Here is a 25,237-nt window from a genome sequence, read left to right as displayed (position 1 = left end):
CAGCACTGAATGAACTGTTCGAATCCTCTGAATGGAATTTTTTTTTTCTGCAATTCACAACATTCCCATAAATAGTAACATCTTTCCTTCGGTGTTTTCCTTCAGATTGCATTACGTGATGTTTCTGATTCTTAATAGCCGCCAAACCAGCTTTGAATAAAGTCAGAAGGTGACGATATGGCAACGGTTACACTATGCAATTACCTTCACCGTAATCATTTCCTCTCTTCAATGAGTATATGTTACCTTTAGGTTGCGTTCAGAAACACCGCTCAGCAACTATCGCCGTTTAACTGAGAGACAACCAGTGAGGAGAAAGAAGTTGCGGGACCTTACCGTTGAGAGAACGGAATTACGTTTTTCCGTGTTGAAACCGAGATTCCATGTGCCCCAGGATTTTTGCGGCAATGTTTTATTTCCCATCTTGCAGTGTACTAAAATTTTTCGCTACATGCCAACTGTACCTCGCTCCCCCCCCCCCCCCCCCCCCCCCCCCCACCTTTTTTTTGTAAACGATAGTAAAAGTGCATCTTGCTTTATTATATTATTATAGTTATTATAGGCCTAAATGGCCCATGGAAAAACTACACGGCCATTTCCGCGCTGGAATTAGGGCAAGCTCCTCATTACCACGAAAAACGAAATGCAAAAGAAGCATGGGAGAGCCAGTCTTGCACTCTAGCACAAATGCATGTATCGGATAAAGTTGTCAAATCTCAGCACCTTTCTTAATATCAAATTATGCCATCTGTTGGACAGTCTACAGACTAGCAGATACAGCAGCTATAGCGCTATAAAAACTGCATGTTCGGTCCCCGTGTATTCGGTTCTTTGAATACCAAGCCGAACTACTTTGCAGTCGTATTACTTCCTAGGTTAGCTCTAGTTTGCGCAGCCTGACAATTCCAAGTGTCTGCACACACCAGGTATATTAAAAGAGTGCTGGCGTGCACAGTACATACATCACATCATAATCCAACGTGATGCCAAATCAAGCGTTCTTCTCGACACGGTTGGCTGTGTGTTCTCGTTTCTTCAGTGTCGAGGAATACAAAGGACATAAAACACAAAATCGCGTACCAATGAATAAAAACTGAATTATGCGACGTATACGCGTCCTTTGTCGTTCATATACAAGCGAACTGCATTTCGATAATGTTAAAAATGACTTATAAACGTTGCATTGCGATTAAGTGCTATGTCGGATGCATGGTTCGAGGGTCTGCCCTTGCGGCTTGTCCCATCATCTGGCTCCTGCAGGAGGCTTAGAGTCAAGAACCTGCGTTAGACAAAACATAAGATCAGTGTCAAAAAGAGCGAGAAACATGAAGTGCAAAGCGCAATTTAACCAAAGCGGCCTTCCACGGTATACAGTATCCGCTCCGTGTGCGTCCCTTCTTCAACGCAACCGATCAAGCGGTCATTAAGCACTGCGCGACGTCTGCGCATGGCGCGCGCAGTTTCATCGAAGGTATGTACTAAGCGTCATCTTAGTTCCTCGAATTGTCCGAATTGTGTTGAAACACTCGTCAACGAGGAACAGTTGTTCAAGAACTTCCCAGTGAGAGGTCTGTCCCGGTGAGAGAGTGAGAGAGGTCCCGGTGAGAGGACTGGCTCATCGGCTGTGATAACCGCTTAATATTCATGTCCTGTTCCTTCAAAGTGGCCCATTGTCCAGAGGCTTCCAAAGCGTTCAAAAGAATGGCTTACGGCTTTTAACATTTTTTATAGCCATCCTGGTATGTTAATTTATGACTAACTGTTGGACGGTTGTTGGCTAGTTCTTATGATAGCTAGCAGCAGTGCTTGCGATTTTCTTGAAATGTTTCTTTTGATGCTGTTTGTCTTAATTGGTTGTATCATTAAAACATAACCATACAGTTGTAGAAGGAAGCAAATGCGTTTTTAAATACGGAATGATGAATATCCTACTTGGCAGTGATGACGATACTGAGTGACGCAAGGAAAGCCACGTTTGAGCGCGCTTTTTGTGGGTACGAAAGCAACAATAGTAATTACGAGACACCAGTAATGCCGATCCACTGAAAATGAGTCCTCAAGATGCAAAGTATCCATAAAGGCAATATAGCACCTACGAAATTGGCGGACATTGTGGTGTGCAGTGTAAAATACCGTATTTTGTCATTGCTCAACAGTTTATTTTGTAGCGAAAGCTACACTTCGGTATGTTTTCGAGATCTCGGGTGGCCGCAGCTACGTCGTGAAGAGGCGTAGCTACGAGAAGAATAAGAAGACGACGACGAAGAAGAAGAAGACGAAAAAGAGGAAGAAGGAGACGACTACGACGAAAAAGGAGAAGCAGACTACGACGAAGAAGAAGAACCTCAACAAGAGTTGTCGGGTTAGTTGGCTAGGATCATCTAAATCCACCATGGCTATGCGCAAACAGGACAACACAAAAAACAAAGGCAACGACAAGACGAGCGCAAACTAACAACTAGTTTATTCAGAAGTTCAACCTCTAAATATAAAACATATTGGCGCATGCGCAGTGTCAAGACCCACAACATGCCTGATAAACGCGTGGAGCATGTGCGCACGTTAGGGGATAAGGAATGTAGTGCAAACTTGACCGAACATTGCCGAGATTGCAAGTGCCGGCCGCGACTGAATGAGATTAAGATTCTTGGCCGGGGCAGCAACGCAGTAGTGCACGAAATATTTGAGTCTTTTTTGATAAACAAAGCGCTCAATTGTGTCAGCGTATACGTCTATCGCCTTATACGGAAGCGAGACTGCCTTGTTGAATTCTGTTTTGTAGGGTATGGCGGTGGTTCGCGTTTATCAGGCATGTTGTGGGTCTTTCCAGTGCGCATGCGCCTATATGTTTTATATTTAGGGGTTAAACTTCTGAATAAACAAGTTGTTAGTTTGCGCTCGTCTTGTCGTTGCCTCTGCTTTTTGTGTTGTCCTTTTTGCGCATAGCCATAATGGCTTTACAAGAAGGAGACGAAGAAAACAAATAAGAAGAAGATAACTAATGCTTTCGCTCCACATTCGATTCAGCAGCGTTGAAGCCTTTTCATTTTTTATATACAAAAAGACATATTTAGATGAACAGAAGCATCGCTCCGTCTCGGAAAATAAATCAGTACGCAGAGTCCAGCAATGACATAGGAAAAAATGGTATTAAACAAGTGCCTTTTTTGTATATCTTAAAACCGCAGCTCGTTCCGTCATGTGTATATCCCCCTTTATGAGGCAATAAACGAACAGAAAAAGACTCCACTCGGAAGATGAACGGAGTAGCAGTACACTTAACTCGATTTCACTCACCCTTCTCTGACAAGTATTATCCGATAACTATATCTACCGTGTATATTCGCTAAACAGAAATTGTTCGGTGCTTTACAGGGAATAGGTGTCTGAACAAAAAATTTATTCTCCTTACAACACAAAATTTAGTAGCATTTCGGGACCCAAGCTTAAAAGGGGTAATAGAAGATGGTTTGGTTGGTTTATGGGTCTTAACGTCCCAAAGCGACTCACTCAGGCTATGAGAGAAGCCTGCAATAGAAGACGATTTTAGAATACAAAACAACGCCTACTGTCACCAGCAGGCGCTTTTATGTCGAAAAAAAAAAAGCATGTTTTGTCGCAATGAGAGACAAAATACAATAAAAATGAAGTATTTGACACAGTACACGTAAAAGTTTAGCCAGGTGAGGCAGGTTGTTTCGTACGTTTCTGCTGGTACCTTGACTGTGACATCTATGAACGGTTACGAGATCGCCAACTATGCGCGTCAGCATTGCAACCGAGCGTTCGAAAATTGCGAACTTGGCATACATGGCTTAAATAAAAAAAAATAAAAAATCAGGGAGAAGCTATACTCTCCTTTAAAGTGAAATTCGACAACATGCTGCTACAGATGTCACTGTAGACCATCGGGCCCGTTCTCGCTTTTTTATTGATCTATAACTATTTAGCACTTATAGTAGGCGTCGGATGCAATCTACCAACACCGCTCTCGCCAATGTTAAGTGAACAGCGCACCTGGCAAACTTGACCATGTCACTGGTCTCATGGCGTCGCGCATTCCGTCGATCAATCATCGCTTGACCATGTCCCATGACGTCATACATCATCATCATTAGCCTGATGTCATACACCCGCCGGTCAATCAGTGCTCGGTCATGTCACGTGATTACATAGTCTCACGACGTCACACACCTTGGCGACCAATCATCGTTTGGCCATGTCACCAGGTCTTGTGACGTTAGACCCCGCCGACCAATCAATCACGTCACGTTGTCTAATGGCGTTACACACCCCACCGCAGCCAAATAACTTTGGTCTTCATCAACCTCTCGGCCAGTAAGGGAACTTCGTGACTCTAATCGAACGAGGAAACTTCTGCTCACGAGAACTCTAATAGTAATGCTATCGTGCCATACAAATGCATATACACCTGCGAAACACAAGGTGCAATCGGCGCCTTGTCAAGATTGCTCATAGAAGTACATCAAGGCTATATATAGTTGTCTTCATCTTCCGGTTCTTTTAAGATCGCCTGGATAACAGGCATTACCTATTCTTCTACGCATACGCATAACATAAAAGAGAGAGGGAATAAATTTTTGAAAGCTCGAGAAGCTGAGGTTTACTTTAAAGGCATGGACAGAATTCATATCTGAACACCACAGCTTTGCTGCGCGGACGCTACAAGGGGTATAAATTGAGTACACGAAAATGTTACATGGAAGAGACAGAATGTCCTTGTGCCCGACGAAATTCGCCCCAAAACTGTTTACAGATGAGATTGAATGGATATGCCACGATAACCCGAGGTGATCGTTTAGTGGATCCTTGGTTAATACGCATACTGACAAGGTCTGTAAACGAACCTCGTTCCGAAACGATTCGATCCTCGTTCCGATAGCTCGGAACTTTCACAAGGCCGGTTCGCTCACCTGCTTTACGGCAGTGATGCGAGCGAAGGGTTCTCCATTGTCACAGACGCCGCGGTAGTCCTCGAGGTCCGCGTGGTACAGCGCCACGCACACGGCCGGGTACTCGTCCAGGATCAGCGACAGCTGGACAGGTGCGCATCGCGAGGACACGCTTTAATTCTTGGTATTCCAAGTCAAAACTACAAAGTGATGAAAACACATTGTTCCTCCCTCCATTCCACTTCGGGTGTAACGCATGTCTTGTAGTAGAAGGCTTTTGCTACTGATGATGATGCAAGTAATAAGTGTGCGCTGCACATTGGCCCTAAATAGAACAACGCCGTGTTTACAAAGAAAGGGGGCGCTTGCGGTCACCGCAGCAGATCCGGGGTAGTGCCTAGAATATATATATATATATATATATATATATATATATATATATATATATATATATATATATATATATATATATATATATATACTGACTAGAGTGCCGTGCGGCGGCAGCTCCCCATAGAAAGGGGTGGCGCCGTTTGCAATGCCACCAGTCCTCAATTAGGGAACTGCGTGCGCTGAGGCGTCATTATCATCATTGTAAATCAAAACATATTTGATATAAAAGGCTTTAAATTTCATTTTTCTATTTTTTTTCCATTGCTTAAATTTAGAACTTTATGATTTCTCGCTATAAAAAGGAATGGCCATAGTATCAGCGTCAGCCCAAGGCAGGCGATTTCGTTTAGCAGATACTTTCTCTTAGCAGACGATATCGCTCGTGCAGCTGGCGTTGCCGTGTACATGAGTGGGTAAATTCATTGGTGCATGTCATTTCTCTGGTGCGTGTCTTATGTAATGTGGGTTCATTTGTGACTGATTACTCATCAGAATGCTGCATCACAACAATGTCAAGGTAAAGGGGCCCTGCAAAGAACGGCCATGTTTAACATCAATGTGCCGGAGTGGATCTCCTTCAAGCAGTGGAAAAGGATCCTTATGCACGGCCCCGGTTGAAGCTGCACGACTTGCAGATTGAGTAAATGCATTAAGCGGGCATATCAAAGATGCACACATGTCGAACGAGTCTCTTGCGATTCGATTGAGAGCGCCTCGGTCGACTTCCTGGCAGACACGCACACATAGTGTGTGAAGGCTGTCTTCAGTGCAAAAGTTTTGCATCGTTTTAACAGCAATAATTACTAGAAAGCGTAGCCTGCACGGCAGCATGTCTTACTACACGAGAAGCTTGCACGATTCCAAAAAACTCTGGGGATATATAGTCAGCCTTTCGGCGCTATATCTGGATTGATAACACATAGCGGTGTTTTAAAAATAGATTGCCATTGGAATGACGTAGCATATACTTTGATACGCATTTATTCAAATCACTCGCCAACATTTAACGACCGGCCTTTGTGCTCTGCGAAACCAGAAAAATATTAGAGTAAGTTTTGCTTACATGTATTTCTAAGGGTAGCGCTCTCGACTCGCACCCTCATACGTGTCAATAATACCCTCATGTATTATTGGGGTGCCCAGAGTATGCGAACGAAAGAAATGTGCTAGCTGCTTCCTTGAAGCATTTGGACAAGAGGCCTCTGTCGGAGGAACTGCTGCTGGGCGCTTGGCAGGACAAGGGGAAGGGCGTCCAGGCAGTGCGTGCTCTTTGCCGTTATTTGAGCGCCAATGGACTTGATTCGCGCTTGTAAAGCAAGCTGCTGTGTCTGTATATATATATTTCATATGCCTTGTCCCACATCGTCACCCATCATGACCTTCTTTCTTCTCTCCTTCCCCTTCCCCAGTGCAGAGTAGCAGGCCAGATTTGAATTATTCGGGCCAACCTCTCTGCCTTTTCCTTTCAATAAATCCATCTATCTATCTCATACGTGTCGCAATGCAAAAAATATTTCTCCTTTATAATGAGGTTTCATACTTTCATAACCTGTTCTAGGATATTTATGGTTGATTTGCCCCTATAGCAACAACATCATAGCCTCACTGTGGAATTTACAAATCTACTTTAAAATAAAAATCTTTCGATTTCTTTTCACATCCAGTCGGACCTCAGCTTAAGTCTTACTGTCTATCGTTGCAAGAAAAACTTATGCTCAGAGATTCAGTTAATGTTTTGTTGTTTGGCGCAGATTTCGCTTTGGGGTTCGGTATAGGGTTCCAATTTGAAGTTGGTTCGTTAGTAATATACAGTCATGACGCATCCTTGTCTACAGGCTTGCACAATGTCGAGCACCCGCGGACGCAGGCGCGATCGAATAGTCAGTGTGCAAACGCCTTTTCGGAGTACAGGGTTGCTTACCTTCTTCCTGAGCGTGGAGACCGTGTCGAAGGCCTCGAGGCGGATTGACTGGAGCTGCGTGCCGGCCGGTACTTCGGCGTAGTTGCCGATGGCTTCTTCAGCGTAGTGAACCGGCCGCGAATCCCGGCAGTGCTGCGGACATACCAAATAGTTCCATGCTTCGCTAAGCACAGGAAGTAAGCCTAGTGGCACTGTGGGGGCCGCGATCAAATTGATCTGTATTCGTTGCCACCTTGATCAAATCACAATGTGCGCTCACCCAAAATCATCTGCAGACACGCAATCGAAATTGAAGGAGGCCAGCGAACAAAAGTAGTTCTTCGAAACCCCCTCCAAAAGACGAGACAAACAAGCCGAATGAATATAATAAAATCCAGTAAATCTATTTCGGGCAAGCTTCTTTAAAGTGCGGCTGTCGTAGCTCTGAGTCTGACAGTCTAATACCGAGCCTCCGAAGGCCTTGGCAAAACACGCTCCAATTTTCGACGTGATAACCGAATATTTTAGTTGTTCCTATACGATTCATTCAAACGTTCAGATGCGATAAAAGTAGAATGAGCGAGTCACGTACATACCTGAATTTAGGAACGCCAATTTATTTTTCAATCATGTAGGCGAATCAGAGCATTAAGGACTGTTTGCTTATATTCAAATATTGGCGATTGAGAACAAGGTTGCCCGCATGAAGTGTCATCTAACGGTTGTTTCCGTAACCACAGTGCTTATCTTATAGACTCTGTAGGCGTCAGTCTGTCTTTGAATGAAGATGCCAATGTAGGCGAAAATCATCAATGCCACCAATAACAAATAAGTGCGTGCTGGGATTCGATTTTCCCCAATTTTGCCCCGATTACTCGGCAGCATTACCTAGTTTACACACCTACAGTAATGAAAGGGTCGACAATGGTGCTGAGATATAAAAAACACAAATCTGCACAGTCAGGAAAGGAGTGCCAGGCCCAGTATCCAGACCACAGAAATCGTTCAAAGACTGGACCATGAACTTGGATTTAATCGGCGATTGACGATTAGTGCTCTAGCTGATAAATTTCCTCTTTTCTGGGATGTAAACTCGTTCTTTCTTTTGGTTGATTTCTCAGAACGCGGGACAAGAATGACGCGTACTGTGAAACTCTCACCAAACTGAGACGTGCGATCAAACATTATGGGGTTTAACTCTCCAAACTGACTCAGGCTATATGAGAGACGCCGTATGTGGATGGCTCCGGGAATTTCGACTTCCTGGAGTTCTTTAACGTCCACTGACATCGCACAGCACACGGGTGCCTTGCTTTTCGCCTCCATTTCAAAGCGGTCGCCGCGGCCGGGATCCGATCCCGCACACTCTTGGCCACAATAGTGGAGCGTCTGAACCACTGCGTAACCGCGTCGGGACGTCTGTTATAGTCCCCCTCTATGACAACGCACGTAAGCTCACATCGCTGCCCGAAAAAAAAGAATGTTGAAGATTTTAGTTGGCAACTTTTTAATCACCTTCCCTACGCTATCAACCTTTCAGCTAGCTATTATTTATTTTTTATTTATTAGTACCTCGAACGACCCCAATCAAGGTCCATTACATGAGGAAGTGGATTTCGGTGCACTTAAAACTTTCAATGAATGACCTGGATGATTGGCCAGCATGAAGTACGACGGTACTGGCCAAATCATTCAGCTCCTTTGCGGTGCGAACAAAAAATTATGAGATGCACAGGTGTCCGGACACTGGGATAGTAAACGCTCTTCGCGTGATTCATGCGGCTGGAATTGCGATAGGTAGGGCTGATAGCAAACTTAAGCAAGGGATGATAATAAAAGAAAAAGGCACAGTCTTGCGGTGATACGACGGGCTGCTAAGTTTGTAAGGTGAGGTAAGGTAGGGAATGTTTTAGTTCGGTGGCAGTTATACGGCAGGAGTAGGACGAGTAGGTGAATCTTGCCGCGCGGTTCTGTGTTGAATCGAGGGTATTAGTAAGGTTACTTTATTGAGGGTCCCAATTAGCGCTCGCGTATTTAGTTCGGTCGAATAAATGTTAAATAACTAGTAACTTCACTGACAGAAATGCTAGGCGCAGGATTCTCCGAAAATAAGCGAGGTCACGATTAACTTCGTTAGTAATTTGCGTTACGTGATGGGGCCAGTTAAAATCGTCAGTTAGATGAACGTCTAAATATCACTATCTTGATATAGCAGTCATTTCCGAGTTAGAGAATGTATTTTGAAGACAGTAAAAAGTGGCGTCGATGAAAAGATAGGATAATTTTTTTTTCGTCTTTAAGTGCACTAGACATTTGTTACACCAAGTTATTACGCATTCTATATCCCATTGAGGGAGTTGGGGTAAATTATTATAATCGTCACAACAGCGCACTTACAGCAGCGTGGCTTGGAGGAGAGCCTTTTGAACACAGCGAGATTTCAAGGCCTCCATTGTCAAGCAGAAAGACTTTTCAGCACAAGCACAAGGATAAAAGGAGAGGCGTGGACTCGTCTGCGGGTGACAAGCACAGCCGCGAGTTTTTGCACCTGTCCTTGTGCCCTTCACGTCCACGTTTGTATACTGTACAGTCTTTCTAAAATATGCTTATATGCTACGGCCGATTTGCTTAACAACAAACACTCTTGGACCGCCGTTGTCAACGGGTTCAGTTCCCGTGCGGCGAACTACTAAGCAGAGGCGTTCAAGGGGCTAGTACAGCGTGCAACGTGAGGAAAACAGTTTAGAAATGAACGGCAGTTATGTACAAAAGTGAAGTAGTTTTGTAGGAAACTAAAGATTGAATCGATAGGAACACACATTTAAAACAATTTCGTTATCAGTCTAAGAGACGGGACAATTAAAAAAAATAGATCAGGCCATATCAAAGCGCATAAATGCATTTAAGTTTTCATTATTTCCGCACTCAATTTCAGATTGGAATTTACTCCCGGATGAGGTAGAATCTGCGCCCAGTTCCTCACCATGCCATCGAGAACATTATCTGAGCCAGTTTTGCCTTACATGCAGTGTACTTCATTGTGAAACTGAGTAACAATTTTTTTGTTCTGTGGGTCTTTTACACTTGACACTGATTGTGTTTCCGTCCTGTTTGTTAAAATTAGTTTGGATAATGTTCTTTTTTTTTGGCTGTAGAACTGATTGTTTAGTTCCGCTTTTTTTTTAACCTTGTAGTTTGCAATTAATACCCTAGGATAAAGCCCTATGCACGATGTAGGTAATTCTTATAAATAAATAAATAAATCCTCATGAAGAACGTTTGCTCACGATTACACATTCTTTTACTGACGGAACGGCCCTTACATTTACAATATCCTCGCCTTTAACTCGTCACCTATAGGGAAGCAGTATTCGATTAAAGAAACGCCTGCCAAGGTCACGATGGCCGAGATTAATAGAGCGCACTGGCTATGACGTACAGCGCTACACTAAAAGCTTCGCTGTAACTTCAGAGAAATTTTGCTCGACTGTACAGGAAGAGCGCCCATATTCATCACACCTGTCTGAGCGACGCCGGGTAGTAGTTGTAGCAGCGTGCTCCTAAGTGTCCCGGGGCCACGTGCACTATGAAGCGGAACGTGGCCAGAGTGAAGGACACACAGAGCCGGCCGGGCATGCGCTGGTACAGCTCGGCAGGACCCGCGCTCCACTGCAAGCTCTGCAACTACGACGGGAAGAAAAAGAGATGGAATTCGAAGTTACGAAGAGAGATCCGCGGTTACATGGGTAAACGACACAGCAGCGCACTGAGAGAAAGAGCTGAAGTTGATGCAGTCGCATGATGAGCTGCAAAACGGACAAAAGAATTCAGCTCATCTGAAGCCTAAAGGCTAAGGAGCACGGCCGGGGCAACAGGCTGCTTGCTGCACTTTCTTAAGCAGGTGTGTGTGTTTTTCTTTTTTTTTTTTTTACTGCGCGGAGATACTCACGTTGTCCCCTTCTGTTTTTATGGAAGCATTAAACATGCGCTCTTCATTGCCGCAAAAAGGAGTAGCTAGAATATAGTTCTGTTTTCAGTCGACAACAGTTGGGCCTTCCTCTACCAGCATCTTTTAAGAAATTCGGCGTCATTGAATGAACCTGTTAACTGTGAACAGAAAGAATTCCTTTGATTGCGAATAGCGAGAAGAAAGCTATTCACATCCGGGCTCGATCTGTTCGTGAATAAGCTCGAAAATAGCGAGCTTCCTGCTGGACGGGGTACGCCTTCTTTGTGACGTCGTACATCTATCCTTAACAGAGACGTCTTCTCTGTCATCAGCTGGTGCTGCATAGTTCATCACATGCACAATAAAGAACGCAGAAAGACTTTAACACCGGTGAAGTGCACTCCCAATTAGCCTGCACACAAATTGTACTGGGAAGTCTTCTCATTGTTGTGCCATTCAGGAGTCTCATTTACTCCTTCGCATATCTGTTGCGGAGCATCAATATTGAATGAAGTTCTAAGGGGGATACCTCTCCCAAAGAAATTGTATATTGAGAGGAGGGTTGAAGGAGCCAACTATATCTGAAAATAAGGAGCGGCCAAATATCAGAAAACTACATTTGCAGTTCGAAATAAATACGCGGCGATTTTCAGTACTAGAGCATCTTTACTGAAAATTGCTTTCGGCTCTGAAAGAATGCTCAGCTGAACTTCTTTGCCGAGCGATGGATGAACAACAAACTTCAAAGACTTGCGGTAGGTAGTTTGTTCCGTACATCAGACATGAAAGGAATGTGAAGTTATGCCAGCCTACGATGCTTCTTCAGTGCGGGAACGGCGTCCTTGCACTTATGGCAAGACGGCTGCGAGCTTAAGTTCAAAGGAGCGCCGTAGTTTACCCAAGCTTCACCCACGGGACGCCATGGATCGCAGTAATTGTTACCAATTGCTGCTTTCTTTTTTTAAAGCTGTATCTAGTGAATTCGCCCCGCTGCAGTCACGCAGTCGCTTTAGGACGTTAAACTCTATTAAAAAAAAAAGAAAAAGACAGTATTCAGTGCCTCCCAGCCTCTAAAGGTGCCCCCTCTAATTTTTTTTTTTTTTTTTTTTTTACTCTGGTGATTACGAAAAATACCTATCGCATTTTCTCTACACGCGACAACCCTCTGCAACCTCCCTCCCTCCCGCTCTACATGCCCCATATGACATGGCCGCACACTGCTCTCTAATGTGCCTATTATCACCGCATAACTGTGGGACGAGAACACTTATCGGCAGCTTTCATCACAATCCTTACTATCGTGCTGTCCGGAGTGTCGGAGTCATCGCTGCGCTTGCTGTAGGCGTTCGGCACGAACACCTTGCACGAGAGCGGTCGTGGGTCGTGCATCTCGAACACCGTGAAGTTCACCTGGCTGCAAGCGTAGAAATACGACAAGAGGACACACACTAGTAAACAGCGACAGTGTGAATCTGACAGATACTAGACGAGGCGGCAACCCGACCTGCGCTCACAAAAAAAGTTTGTGAAACTCGGGCAACGTTGTTCACAGTTGCATGCCTCAAATGTTGCGCACGCACTTTTTTCTTTCTTTCTTTCTTTCTTTCTTTCTTTCTTTCTTTCTTTTTTTTTTCTTTTCCTTTTTTTTTTTTTTTTTTTTTGCTGAAGGAGATGGAGAGTGAAGGCAGTTACTGTCGTCAAAAACCGAGCGCGAAGAACGGCTTAGTAAAATGCCTGGAGACGGCGATGTTGGGAGATGTTTTAGAGCCTTGAATGGATTTAAAAAAAACAGCGCATAAGAAAACAGCGAAAATGTGACGAATATCTAGATGCATATAAGATTTAAAAATGGTTTCTGACGCGGCGGTTTGCAGCTGTATATTAGTTACCGGCCGCAAGAGCATTAAGTATTATATAAGTATGCTATAAGTATGGTGCATAGAATGTCCAAGGAGCCCGAAGATACCAGAAAAAGGCAGCCATTGAAAATTTCAGAGTTTTGACCCCTTTTTATACCTGGTTATAACGGGCTAAAGTGCTGCTCAGGTGTTTTAGCAGCATTTCTAGCATTGTCACGTTCAATCAATCAACCAATCAAAGCGATCTTTATTTGTATGCAATGAAATACATAAAGAATATTTGGACCGATAGCCGCGGGGCCAGTAGACAGTAGTAGTTCCTTATCCTTAGCGAGAGCTGCTGGACGACGCAAAACGTCCGCTGGGTGATCGAAGCAGGTTTAGTGTTTCCGGCACTTGCTTCTGTACGACTGAGGTCTCGACGACGTTCAAGCGCGCTCTTTAGCATGGGTACTCTGAACGCACCCCCGCACATACCCGTGTTTCGCACAAGTAGTGTATACATGGTCAACTTCCGCCGTACGCCAATGTGACGTCATTGCGACAGCTATCACTGTGTCACCTAAAGGGTCAAACGTGAAGGTTACATGACACAACCATACAAGGCACGCATTGTTAGTCTTGGGAGTGGGCTCGTTTGACCTTGGACTGGTTTCAAGGTCATTGCACATAGAGTAGTAGAGTGCTCTAAAAACGATCGCTTGAGCCGAAGTTCGCAAGAATTATATGAAATAGCATGAATTATGATGTCGTACTGCATGATTCTTTCAGATGTTTCTTATCATATTTATTTTTTTTAATTGCGAAAGAGATTAACCGTGTCAGTCGTGCTGTACCATAGCTCTTTAAAAGGCAAAAAAAAATTCGATAGAGCCACTTGACTGCTTACGCGTGGGAATACGAAAGCATTGCTTTTTTGCGTGAGCGAGTTTCCTCCATTAAATATCTTTCTGCGACATGGTTCGTCTGCGTGATTCATGGTGTACAACAGTGAAAGGAGACGAATTAAGAGTCCTGCAGTAGCGCATTCTCAGATGTTAAGATCTTCAGTGTCAAGAAACAGATACGTTTTGAAGATGTCGCTTGTGTATATAGCATCGCCTCCGACTCGCGTTGTCGTAGTTGCTCATCTGCCTGTCGGCAAGCGCATGTTAGACTGATGCGCCTAGCGCGTAGCTTGGACGGTGAAACGTCGACTGTCTTGGGCGGCACACTTCTCAAGCAGCGCGTACAGCGGGTGCTGTCGTAGTAGATATGGACGCTGCGCCTTCCATCTCGGTGAAAGACGCACCAAAAGCATGATGATGCCCGCTGCGGTCGTACCGTCGTTGTCTTAAGGGCGACACTCTCTTCACGGCGTTTGATCTACTCCCTCCCATCCACAAATAATCTGTTATAAACGAATAGCCTCTAAGTGGTCGGCTCCCCTACATGGCTATCTTGTGCAGCGTCCGGATGACCATCTTCTCCTCCTTGCCCTGGTAGCTCTCGGGCAGGTAGAAACCGAACACCAGGATTATGTCCCGGCCCATGACGGCGCGGAGAACCTGCATACAAGCGACGAGAGATGCGCGCAAACGGCACAAGCATGACCGTTACCTGACTTGCAAGAAAATGGACATGTCTATGCTGGCAGTGTATACGCAGCAATAGCAACGATACGCTGATGCTAGAACAAGTGCTTAGCGCAGCGCTAACACAAACTACCACCACCAACTGTCAATGCGCATGCGTAGATGAGCACCGCCGCAGTGGTGCAGTAGTTTGGGTGCTCAACAAGGCTGACGACTGGGCGAGTTGGTAACGGTTCATTTTAAAGAGCCAAAAGACGAGACACAGGAAAGAAGAGAAGAAGGCAAGGCTGGACTAACAACTGAATATGAAAATGAACCGTTAGGGTGCTCTACTGCTGTGCGCAAGGATACGAGACCGAATCCCGGCCGCGGTGGCTGCTTTTTGGTAGAGGCGAAAAGCAAGACGCCCTTGTGCTGTGCGATGTCAGTGCAGGTTAAAGAACTACGGATATTCGAAATTTCCGGAGCCCTCCACCACAGCGTCTCTCGTAGCTTGAGTCTATAAACCACCACCACAATACGAAGTGTTTTTCGGTAGCAGCATACGAAAGCGATATCTGCTCTAACTCGTCTGGTAAGTGTCACGAAACTGAGGCCAAAACGGTTTCCACCTCAAGACTGAAAAGCAGGCTTCCGGACGACAGAGGACGCTGGCACGCACCTTGAAGATGTTGAGCAGGTCCGGCGCGCTGTCAGAGGTGAGGGCCAGGTTGAGCATCGCCAGCCCGTCCAGCCCCGTGCGCTGTAGCCAGCCCATGGCTAGAGTGGCGGCGCGGGTGCCGCGCGACCAATCCAGGAAAAGGTCGCGGTACGTGTCGCTCACACGAGCCTCCCACAGCGACACGAGGAAATGGCTGAGACCCTCGTCCTGTTCACGACGCTGATTGATGAACCGCTGCAGCACTGCGCGTGTGAACACGCGGTCACTTAGGAAGCATAGGAGTCTCCGCCATGTTGCAGAAAGTGCAGTGATTCGTCCTGATGGTTGCCGCACTCTTGTGGACATCCTCTTAGTGGTTCTCTCGTGAAGATTTAAAGGTGCAAAATTTAGTGTGCCCAATTTTCAAGCCGTCGCCTAATCCAAGTCAGTATGCGCCGGGCTTGAAAAATTTCGCATGATTAACGCTTAAAAACAACTTTTGCGCAGCTCTGACAGGGCTGTAGCACGACCTACGGTGCAGTAGGTCGTGGGCTGTAGTCCGTGCCATAGCATGTACTATACATAAATAGGACTCGTTTTAGAACTGAGCATTTTACCAGTGCGCAGGCCCGTGCAGGCGCGGGTCATGCCCATTGGCGAGGCATGTATGTTAAAGTACCTGCTCGGCCCTGCTCGGCGGTGTTTGGTCGGATGATCTGCGCCTGCAGGTCGATGACGGCGTTCATGAACACCAGGTGCGTGCAGAGGTGCGCGGGGAAGTCTCCCTCGTAGGAGTCGGAGAACAGGCACAGCAGGGCACGGCTGCTGTTGTCTGCGCAGATTTATTTATTCGTTCGCTTGTTTGTTCTATAGCGCAGGACCCTTTGTCTTTGCTGCAAGAACGACACCGCTCCTAGTAAGATAAATCTTTCCCGACTTATAATAAATAAGAAATTGGGCAAATATTTGGAACAATTTAGGCGGAAATCGCTTTGCTATCACTGCAGCCTCCGCCTCCAGAGAACGCTCTGAAAAGGTTACTACTAAACTTCCTGGATCACTGCTGTGAGACACTATGTCTTCTAAACCGGTATATGATTATCTCAGCCCTGTACACATACTTTTGCATACAACTATACAATAGCTATACAACTGCATATTTATCAAGGCAGCTAAACTCTCGGCAAGTGACTGCTGCCTCCTTCTGAAGTCCCGCCGTGGTGGTGATTAGGGCACTCGACTACTGCACCCAAGGATGCGGGATCGAATCCTGGCCGCGGTAGTCGCTTTTCGAATGAGGCGAAAGGCAAGGCGCCCGTGTGCTGTGCGATGGTCGAAATTTCCAAAGCCCTCCACTACGGCGTCTCTCATAGCCTGAGTCGCTTTGGGACGCTAAACCCCACAAACCAATTCTAAACAACACTTTGTTCGTTGCGCTGTGTCTTGTTCAGAATGTCGCACCAACTAGCTCAACTTTCAATTCCGTAAACCTAACCAAACCTTCTGAAGTGAATTAGTCTCTTTCGAAAGCATCTTCTCCTGTGCATTTAATCCACAGTGTCCATAATTTTGACGTCCGCGAAGCAGGGCGAAAGGCCATCGCGCGTTTTTATAGGTGTACATACCACTACTTCAGCGCACACTACTAAAGCTACATATTACTGAAGCTATATACTGAAGCTGCGCGCCACACGCCAAAATGGCGCCCATGACGTCATGTGAATACTCCCCTAGCTTGGGCCTACCTGGAGAGGGATTACTGCGCGAGGTGTCTCCTCCACCGTGCAGAGGGCCAGATGATACTCCCGGGCCAGCCAGAACTGCACGTGTTAAAAGTAAACGTTTAAAAAACAATTGGGTAAGAGAAATGCGTGAGTCAGCATTCAACACGGTTCTCGAAATATGCGCTGCACAAGTCTTGCAATGACCGTATGCGCTCGTCTGCTAATTTAACGGCAAGATGGTCTTGCATTTTAAGGCGAAAACCTTTAATGACTCATCGTTGTCCTCAGCAGAAGTGTCCCGCTTTTGCCATCAAATCAGCCTGCCATGACATTTGAATTCACGTTACCCCTATGCCACGAGCAGGAGCTGCCAACTCGGGTCGCTTCTTTCACACGAGAGGGTGATATCAGAACCAGCCAGCCAGAACAATCTGCATTCTCGTTACCCCTACGGCACGCAGGCACGTTGATACGGCTTGATTGAAGCGTGACTTTATATGTGGGCTGGTAGCTTACGCTCTCACGTCATACCTTTAAAGGATGAGCTTAAATGTCAACAATAAGTTAGCGCCTTACACTGATAGGCCTTACACTGATAAAAGGCGTTAGTACAGCAGGCATCAGCGGCGTTTGAAATTGATTTACAGGATAGAGAAGTCGCAGTATCTGTCGCAATTCTAAGCGTACACATGTACCATGCCGTAAAAGAAGAGAGGATTGTGAAACAGTAGTCACCCTCTTTACTCGAAGCATCATTCACCGCCACATTCGCAACAAATGCGAAGCAGAATGCGACACTCAGGCTTTCGCCTTTCACCATTTTAGTCGCCAAAGTGTCTCGTAATTTTTATTGGATGACCTTACGTATAACTACTGATAACACTATCTTTTTTTTTTAAGGAAATTTGTAACATCGATTATCCCATTCAAGCCTGACTGAGCTGCTTACATACTTGTATGTGCCTTAGAAAGTGACGTAACCAATGCTCTGCGTGTGTGTGACGTGCTCGCTTTACGTACCTGCGGGGCCCGCAGTCGAGTCAGGTGTTGTGGCCGACTTCGGACTTTTCCTTTCGTGCTCAAACGCGCCGCCGTAGTCTTCGGCCACTAAAATTAAGAGCGTATAATGTACGTGAAGTGTATATACTACCGCATTAATGTAACAGCCTGAAATTAAGTGATAGGTTCGTAAGACAAACGTAAGTACAAGTTCATTTCTAAAAACTGGGTGGCGCAAACACATAAATAAGCAAGAACTAGAACAATAAAAAGGGTCAGGGAGTAGCGGCGCACATATACTTTTGCTTCGCGTAGTCAAGTGGAGTCAGGCCTCTATTTCCAGCTGCTTTATGTTCGAATAGCTTTGTGATAAATTCGCGTTATATGTTGCTTACGTCACCATGTTCAACCGTTCGGTGACAGAATAAAAAGAGAGTAGCTAACGCTTCATAAGAACAAAGTTTCGGACTAAAAGAAAGTAAACGCGGCCAGAAGCTAGGAATCAAAAGAAGGCAGCGGGCCTTCGATCTCATGGTGCTTGGAACGGCAGCATCCATGGAAAATACAGCGTTGTAGAACTGTGCGCTCGAAGATCCGCTACCGTGCATGTTCCGCTATTGCCCCACTATAGTGTTCGTGCGCGCCGCCACCAAGCATTTCAAGACGACCTGGTCATGCGCGGTGCCAGCCACCATTCGAATGTGGATCACGGTATAGTAGATCGCGGATCGAGTTATATATATGCTATATTATTATAACAGCACTCAGTTTAAGCGGTAGTATAATGAGCTCGCTGAGGTGTTTCCTTAGTGTTCAGTTAAAAGGTCACTTGTCACGCCACGCTCCTAGCTTCTCTCTTGAGACCAATAGTGACTCGTGCTCAATTGTCCTCAAGCCCGCGTGAAGGATACTGGCTTTTTTTCGGTTAATGCCGAGTTTCTAAATACGCACTTGGCGTAAGTTTATAGTCATAGGGTTTGACGGAATACCGTCTGGTGAGGAGCAAGCATTGCAGAAACATACACTCGCCAAAAATGTTTTGAAGAAAAGAAACACGACGTTTTAGTGCCCGTACGGGTCTCTTGATCACATATATTGCGCTGCATGGAAAGACCGCGGCTTAAGTACGGTTAAAAACTGCGCAGTGTCCGGTTGTAAGTCTCTCGAAAATTTCCACGTGTCCTGTTAAGAGCATGCTTCATGTTATGTTAGTGAAAAGATCCTAAAGTAAGGCGCAATGATAAATTTTTCTCTGTGGCGATAACTGATGCGTGCGTTTATAGCGCTTTTTTTTTCTTTTTTTTTACGGTTTAAACTGTACACGTGCACCAACCCCTAAGCATAGTTGCAGGGTATGGCAACCACAATGCAGCTCTGTTTGAAGAACGCAGAACCTTTCTACTCACAGTTCTCCGGTTGCAGAATGTCGGGCTTCTCGTAATACTTCGCGGGTTCGATGTCTGGAAAGGAAAGATTCGGCACAATATATGCTGAACAATCGGTGCGTAAATTGAAAAAAAAAAAAAAAAAAAAAACGGCTCGAAAAAAATTAATGATAAATCATTGATTCTGTTTTAACAAGTTATATATACTTTGAGGGGATACTCAAAAGCTTCCGTACTACGCATTGAACACATTACCAACAACACATGAACCCATTTTCCTTTAACTTCCGAGTTTTGTACAAGTCAAAGTGAAGATATTGAAACACATGAATCATGTGAGAAGTTTCGCCACAGTTGTGATCAAGCGGTCCTTAGTTCAAGTATAGGTCGTCTCCAGTTTTGTTACTGACGCCTTCAAAAATGGGATCGAGCTATATTAGCGTGTCCGCGTTGTGGGAAATATAGCTTACCACTTTCAATAGGACCAGGACCTGGAAAGTAAGAATTGTAATTAGTGGTGACTCATTATTAGGCTTTTAGAACTAACTATTAGAACTAACAAGCCCGCTACACTTGAACGATCAAATTTTTTCAGCAGCCTAGTGTTTTTTAACGCATACAAACTGTCGACACAATTCTTCCTTCCTTACCTTTCGCATTACGAACTCTCTGCCTTGTTGAGCTTTTTCCATTGATTTTATTACTAATCAACTTTCTTGTTTTGTTTTCATATCGTGCTGCAGTGACGTATGCACTGTATAACACTTTTGGAAGCCATGGTCATATTGTTAATGAACTTCTGTTATTTGCTGTTTGCTCCTGCTATGTTGTGCACGGGTTTCCTGGGCCTTCGTCAAGTTGTTTGTACAGATTTTAGCCCAGGCGACCATCCACTCGTTGGAAAATTGATTTGACTGCGGTTGCCTCCGTGACCGCAATTAAATCTGTGACGACTTGCTCAACAGCCGAGCGGCATATCGTCTGACCAAAAGCGGCTTGTGTAAAAATAGTAAATCGTTACTTTCATTATATGCACGCCAGTGCGTTTATTCACTTTTTTTTTATTTTCGGCTATTCTTCATGCATTCATAAGTTTTGTCTTCGTCTTTATACTGCACCAGGCGGTTTTCATCGGTATTCTACCCTCGAAATTGCTGCCTCCAATCACCAGTGACTCTTTAAAGCGGTATATCTTTCGGTATATCTTTATCATGCTGGCGCCGACAATTCTAACCGCTGACGACAGCTATACACTGGGCCTGCGTGCATTATATTTTATTATATTATCATAGTCCTGTTTGTTCTTTTTTGTTATTTAATGATTTCAGGAGGGGTACACTTCTCGCCAGTTTATAGCACCGCAAAGGGCAGAGCTGCACCCTAAACTTATCACTTTATTCAATTTGGTCTGTTTTACTAGCGCGAAAAAAAAAAAAAAAAAAAAAAACGATGTCACGGAAGCATGTAAGGAAATGCTTCGACCCGTCACTGACGTCGAAATTAGCGCATATATGCACACACTCGTTTCCTTCGACGCAGGAACGTTACACTACTCGCTTCACGCCGTGCAAGGAAGGTGGTTTCTCAGCTACCACGCAGCCACAGTGAAAAAGCAGTCACTTGATAACATTGCGCACGGCGCAGTTTAAACAACCAGCGCCCACTTTACATTGTAGTGAGGCTCTAGCTGCTTGAATTGACGCTCTACTGCCGCATACATTTTGGACAGCTATATATAGTTTTCTTTGTTGTGCCGCCTTGCCCACTGCTCATCGTCTATCCGGGTGTGTCAGATACATCTAACGACGACTATGGAACGTGTGCACCGAGCGCACGTTGTAGATAGTCTCCTGACCAATCGCTTAGTGTCTCACATCCACCGTCCGACATTGCGCCTGCTGAGCGATTGCGTGGTGCCAGTGAGGCCAGTGTCCTCCAGCCAACACCCATTTGCGTTTGGCCACTGTAAGTATACAAGTTCGCTTCTATATAATCTTCAATTACGTGATAATCTAATTTCGCGTGGAATCGCTCAATTCAGCTGCTACTGTGTAAGCAAATATATTCGAGTTATTGGTTCATATCTCGCTTACTTCTCCAAGCAACCCTCTAGCCAAGACAAAGCGCCTCAGAAGGGTGGGAATATGCGGACATCTTTTGAATGGCACACAGCAGTGACAGCGCATCGACGTCATGCAAGAACCGGTGTTCAAGAACCGCCCTCATTTTTGCACTCACCGGCGGCGAAGATGCCGTACTTGTTGATGGCCGTGAGCGTGACGAGGATGAGCAACCCCTGGAATACGGCGGCCAGGGCCACCAGCACCTGGTTGCCGCTGCAGGGACACGAGAACGAAGAGCGCCGCCGTCTCACTCGCGTGTCCTCGTCCTCCGAGCTGCTCGCGGCCCCATACGTCGTCGTCGTCGTCATTGGAGCGCTCTCCGATTCCCTGTGGGTGAGGGCGGGAGATTCGCAGGACCATTTCATCAGAGAATGCGATCATGTGTATCAGTCACTGCGGATGAGCGAAGATCAGGACAGAATTGAGAGGATGGCTACCGTCCTCGTGATTAGGTTGTACATTGGAGAACTAAAGCAGAAGCTGGTACTCCTTGAGCCACCACACGTGATATTCGAGGTTCGGCGTGCACTATTCATAAATTGTGCCATGCTGCATTTTGGTTTATTTTCTTTCAAGACACCCACAGCCTGCAAACGCAGAAATACAATTTTATAGCCCAAGCCAGACATTACACCCATCCAATCCATGTTTTCAATTATCTTCTGACTCCTTCGACATATGCAAGGATATGTCGCTGAGAAACCTCGCTTGCTAGAGTGCGTCGGTGGTCTCATCAAGCGCTTGGCCAGAGGCTGAGGCTAGGGCATCATACACGACAATCGAAACCCCTCAAACGATCATAATCTGTTTTCGGGCATCGCTGATGGGAACATTGAATCAATACTGAGACTTTTCGTCACAACCGGGTTAGACGTTTGGAAGGCATTTTCACCCAGTATTTCGCTAGCAGAGCTTTGCTTGAACCCAGCAGTAACACTGGCACATGCGTATGTACGCAATATAATATCAATTAACTAACATTTTAATTTATCTCCTGTCTTCATACACGTCTTGAGACGGATATGTATATATGCAGCGTTCATATGAGTGTTCAAATTACACGGCACATTATAAGAAAGTATCCAGTACACAGATCATTAAATTTATTTTACAAATTCGCAGTTCGTAAACTTTTGACGACGAATGTAATTTATGCAGCTTGCGTCAAATAATTTTTATTTATGCGCATATAGAAACAACGAATATACTGAAACGGAAGAGAAGATAGCGGAAATCAGAGGTAGATATACCCCCTGGACAACACCATGCCACCAGCCTGATATTCCGCTTACACGTATTATAGCATTTCGAACTGTCACGCTGATGCAGGGCTAGTAGTACGGTCATCTGCATGGCGAACTCACATGTTGATGGCCGTGTCGTCCAAGCAAAAACTGGCGATGCTGCTGTCTCCATCGAATATGCCGAACGCCGACGTGCCGAACGCTGACGTGTTGTCTCCGAATTCTGTGAAGCAATAGTGTGAAGAGTGCCCGCTTATGCGCTTAAGGAGGGTTATCCAAAGTAATACAACCCGCTGTTTTTCAGGCATCAGGACGTGCCGCTGTAAATATTATCGCTTATTGGCATCAGCACGAAAGGAATTTTTGGCTCATGTATTCCTCATAAAACTTTACTGAAGTACGTCACTGTGAACACTGCAGTCAAAATGCAATTTTTTTTTTTAAAGCGCAGCGCTTTGTTCCTGCAGGAGTGCAAACAAGTTCTCCATTTCTTACCGTAGCTTCATCCCTTTCTCTCTGCGGTCGTACATGCTTTCACGTGACATCGACAGATTCCATATGAAGGCAGTGGCCGCTAGAGTCACTGGAAAAATCTGTCATGTGACATAAGCTAATGACAGGCGCGATCTTCCATGGCAGAATTGTAGCAACACTTCAGCTCCGCCTTTAAAGGTATCACGTAGGCGACAACATTAGAGAGATTTAGCATACCGTGATCCGCGATCCGCCACCGTGACCCTCTACCGCTCGTGGGTTGGGTGCACAAGCTGATTGGTTCCGATGCGGCAGGTCAGTGTGCCGACATCAAGCATGTGGCGCCATCTATCGGCATCAAAGTGATCTGGGCATGCGCAATGGAACGCGCGGTAACAGATCATGGTAGCGGATCGCGGATCACGGTGTGCTAAATCTCTCTATTAATGTCGCCCGTCCGTGGCTTTTCTTAAGAATCCTCGTGCGCGTACAGATACTTTGCTACTCGCTTAATGACTACATCCGTAATTTATTTATACCTCTATTATTTTATACATTCTTGCTAGCATAAAGTCATGAGCTAGCGCATTATATGAGAAACCACCTAACATATACATAACATCCCGCTTTAACCGAGTCGTAGGAACGTGCCTGTGTGTGACTTGGAATCCAAGGGTCGTACGTTTGATTCCCATCTCACCCCACCCTCTCAGTCTCAGACATGTCACGTGGCCTCGTGACGTCACACAGCCCGACCACCAATCTTTGCACGACCTATGCCACCTGCCGAGTGCGACCTGCCACAACGACGACGCCGGATGACGTCACAGAAAAGGAAGGAGAAATTAGCTCATGACGCCGGTTTTATGTAAACCTGTTGATATAAGCAGTCTCTCTCTCGATCCTTGTCACCAAAACTACAAGTGAACCACTGACAGTGATGATCAATTCGAAGAATTTGATCCTTTTCAAGAAATTTGAGCAGTAAAATGTGGCGAAAAGGGACTTTTATGGAGCTTTATGAAAATTTAAGAATCGCAATCCTTACTTTTTTTTTCTGATTAACTGAGATTTCAAGATGCAGGGAAAGGGGCTTTAAATTGGGAATTCTGGGTACAACTGAGGGAATTTAGCTTACGAAATGGGCTATCGTTATTCACCGAGACGCCGTCTCGCCATCTAATCTGTAAGCCGTAGCATAAGCACAGCGTTGCTGGCAACCAGATACAGTTGCCAGCAGTCTTATCGTGACAACTTTTACATATATACTGCTGCCGCATATAGTCGGTACTAAACTCGGCAATTGTCCAGTTTGTTGCGGCTTTTTGCAAATTGCAGGCGTCACCAATTTCCTAGTGCTTCGCTCCGACAATTTTGCTAAGAGGTGAGAGAGCGAGACCAGAACGCCTGGTGTGCTTAGAAAGCTGACATGTGGTGAAGCGCCACTCCGATCTTCACTGCATGCATGTTTCGATCCTCCCGCACACGCGGCTTTAGCTCTCACTCACCACCACTTTCGTCGGTCGTCGTAGTCGGGGACATCATCCGATTTGCCATTTCTTCGTGAATGTCGAACGACGTGTCACGGAAGACGGTGTCTTTGTTTCGAGGAACGTGCCCTCCTGGTCTCAACTTCATTTTTCTTATGGCGATGATGGTGGTGATTATGAGCGCACCGTTAAATAAAGAAGTTACACCACGCGCCAGCGGAACTGGTCTGCTAGGCGCAAAAAGATTTCATAAAAAAATGAGTCACTGGTTAATGTATTTAATGCACACAGTGCATTACAGTGCATAGGGCTGTGCTTTACTAAAAAGTAAAACCTGAACTTTCTTGAATTTCAGGCAAAACAATGGTCTCAAAACGCCCCAGAAATCTGAGTTGCGGCGAAAATACGTGTTTTGCAAAGAATGAAGCCGTACAGGTTCCGTACAAGACAGCACTAGGATTATCGAGGAACACCTCAACTGATAGGCTCCTATCGCTTAGAATGCACAAAGCACTGTTTTTGTCCGAGTAGCACACTTTATATCGCAGTACTGCAGAAGAGCGCACCGAA

General features: G+C 45.4%; 1 protein-coding gene across 1 annotated transcript; it reads right to left on the bottom strand.

Annotated features, from left to right (window-relative positions):
• Nucleotides 1-1,243: 1,243 nt before the first annotated feature.
• LOC146197183 (uncharacterized) lies at nucleotides 1,244-24,719 on the bottom strand. The gene is made up of 14 exons (XM_084597135.1): nucleotides 24,686-24,719; nucleotides 22,824-22,926; nucleotides 21,575-21,786; nucleotides 19,358-19,411; nucleotides 17,973-18,059; nucleotides 16,974-17,048; nucleotides 15,908-16,060; nucleotides 15,250-15,491; nucleotides 14,446-14,561; nucleotides 12,452-12,569; nucleotides 10,726-10,890; nucleotides 7,228-7,359; nucleotides 4,935-5,057; nucleotides 1,244-1,279 (listed from the first exon to the last, which is right to left on the bottom strand). The coding sequence occupies exons 1-14, from the start codon at nucleotides 24,717-24,719 to the stop codon at nucleotides 1,244-1,246; spliced, it is 1,650 nt and encodes a 549-aa protein (XP_084453261.1).
• Nucleotides 24,720-25,237: the final 518 nt, after the last annotated feature.

Source organism: Amblyomma maculatum, chromosome 3, assembly GCF_055883805.1.
Source record: "Amblyomma maculatum isolate TAMU_Amacu chromosome 3, ASM5588380v1, whole genome shotgun sequence".
Taxonomy (NCBI): Eukaryota; Metazoa; Arthropoda; class Arachnida; order Ixodida; family Ixodidae; genus Amblyomma; species Amblyomma maculatum.
The sequence above is the reverse complement of the archived record's forward strand: the minus strand, read 5'-3'. Positions and strand labels throughout refer to the sequence as shown.

Bases quoted from the DNA above. Each gene is read 5' to 3' on its own strand.
- LOC146197183 (XM_084597135.1), bottom strand. From the start codon at position 24,719: ATGTCCCCGACTACGACGACCGACGAAAGTGGTG. The intron at 21,787-22,823 runs GTGAGTTCGCCA...CCTCACCCACAG, and splicing joins GACGACACGGCCATCAACAT to GGAATCGGAGAGCGCTCCAA. The intron at 12,570-14,445 runs GTAGGGGAGCCG...CTACGCTTGCAG, and splicing joins ACGCTGCACAAGATAGCCAT to CCAGGTGAACTTCACGGTGT.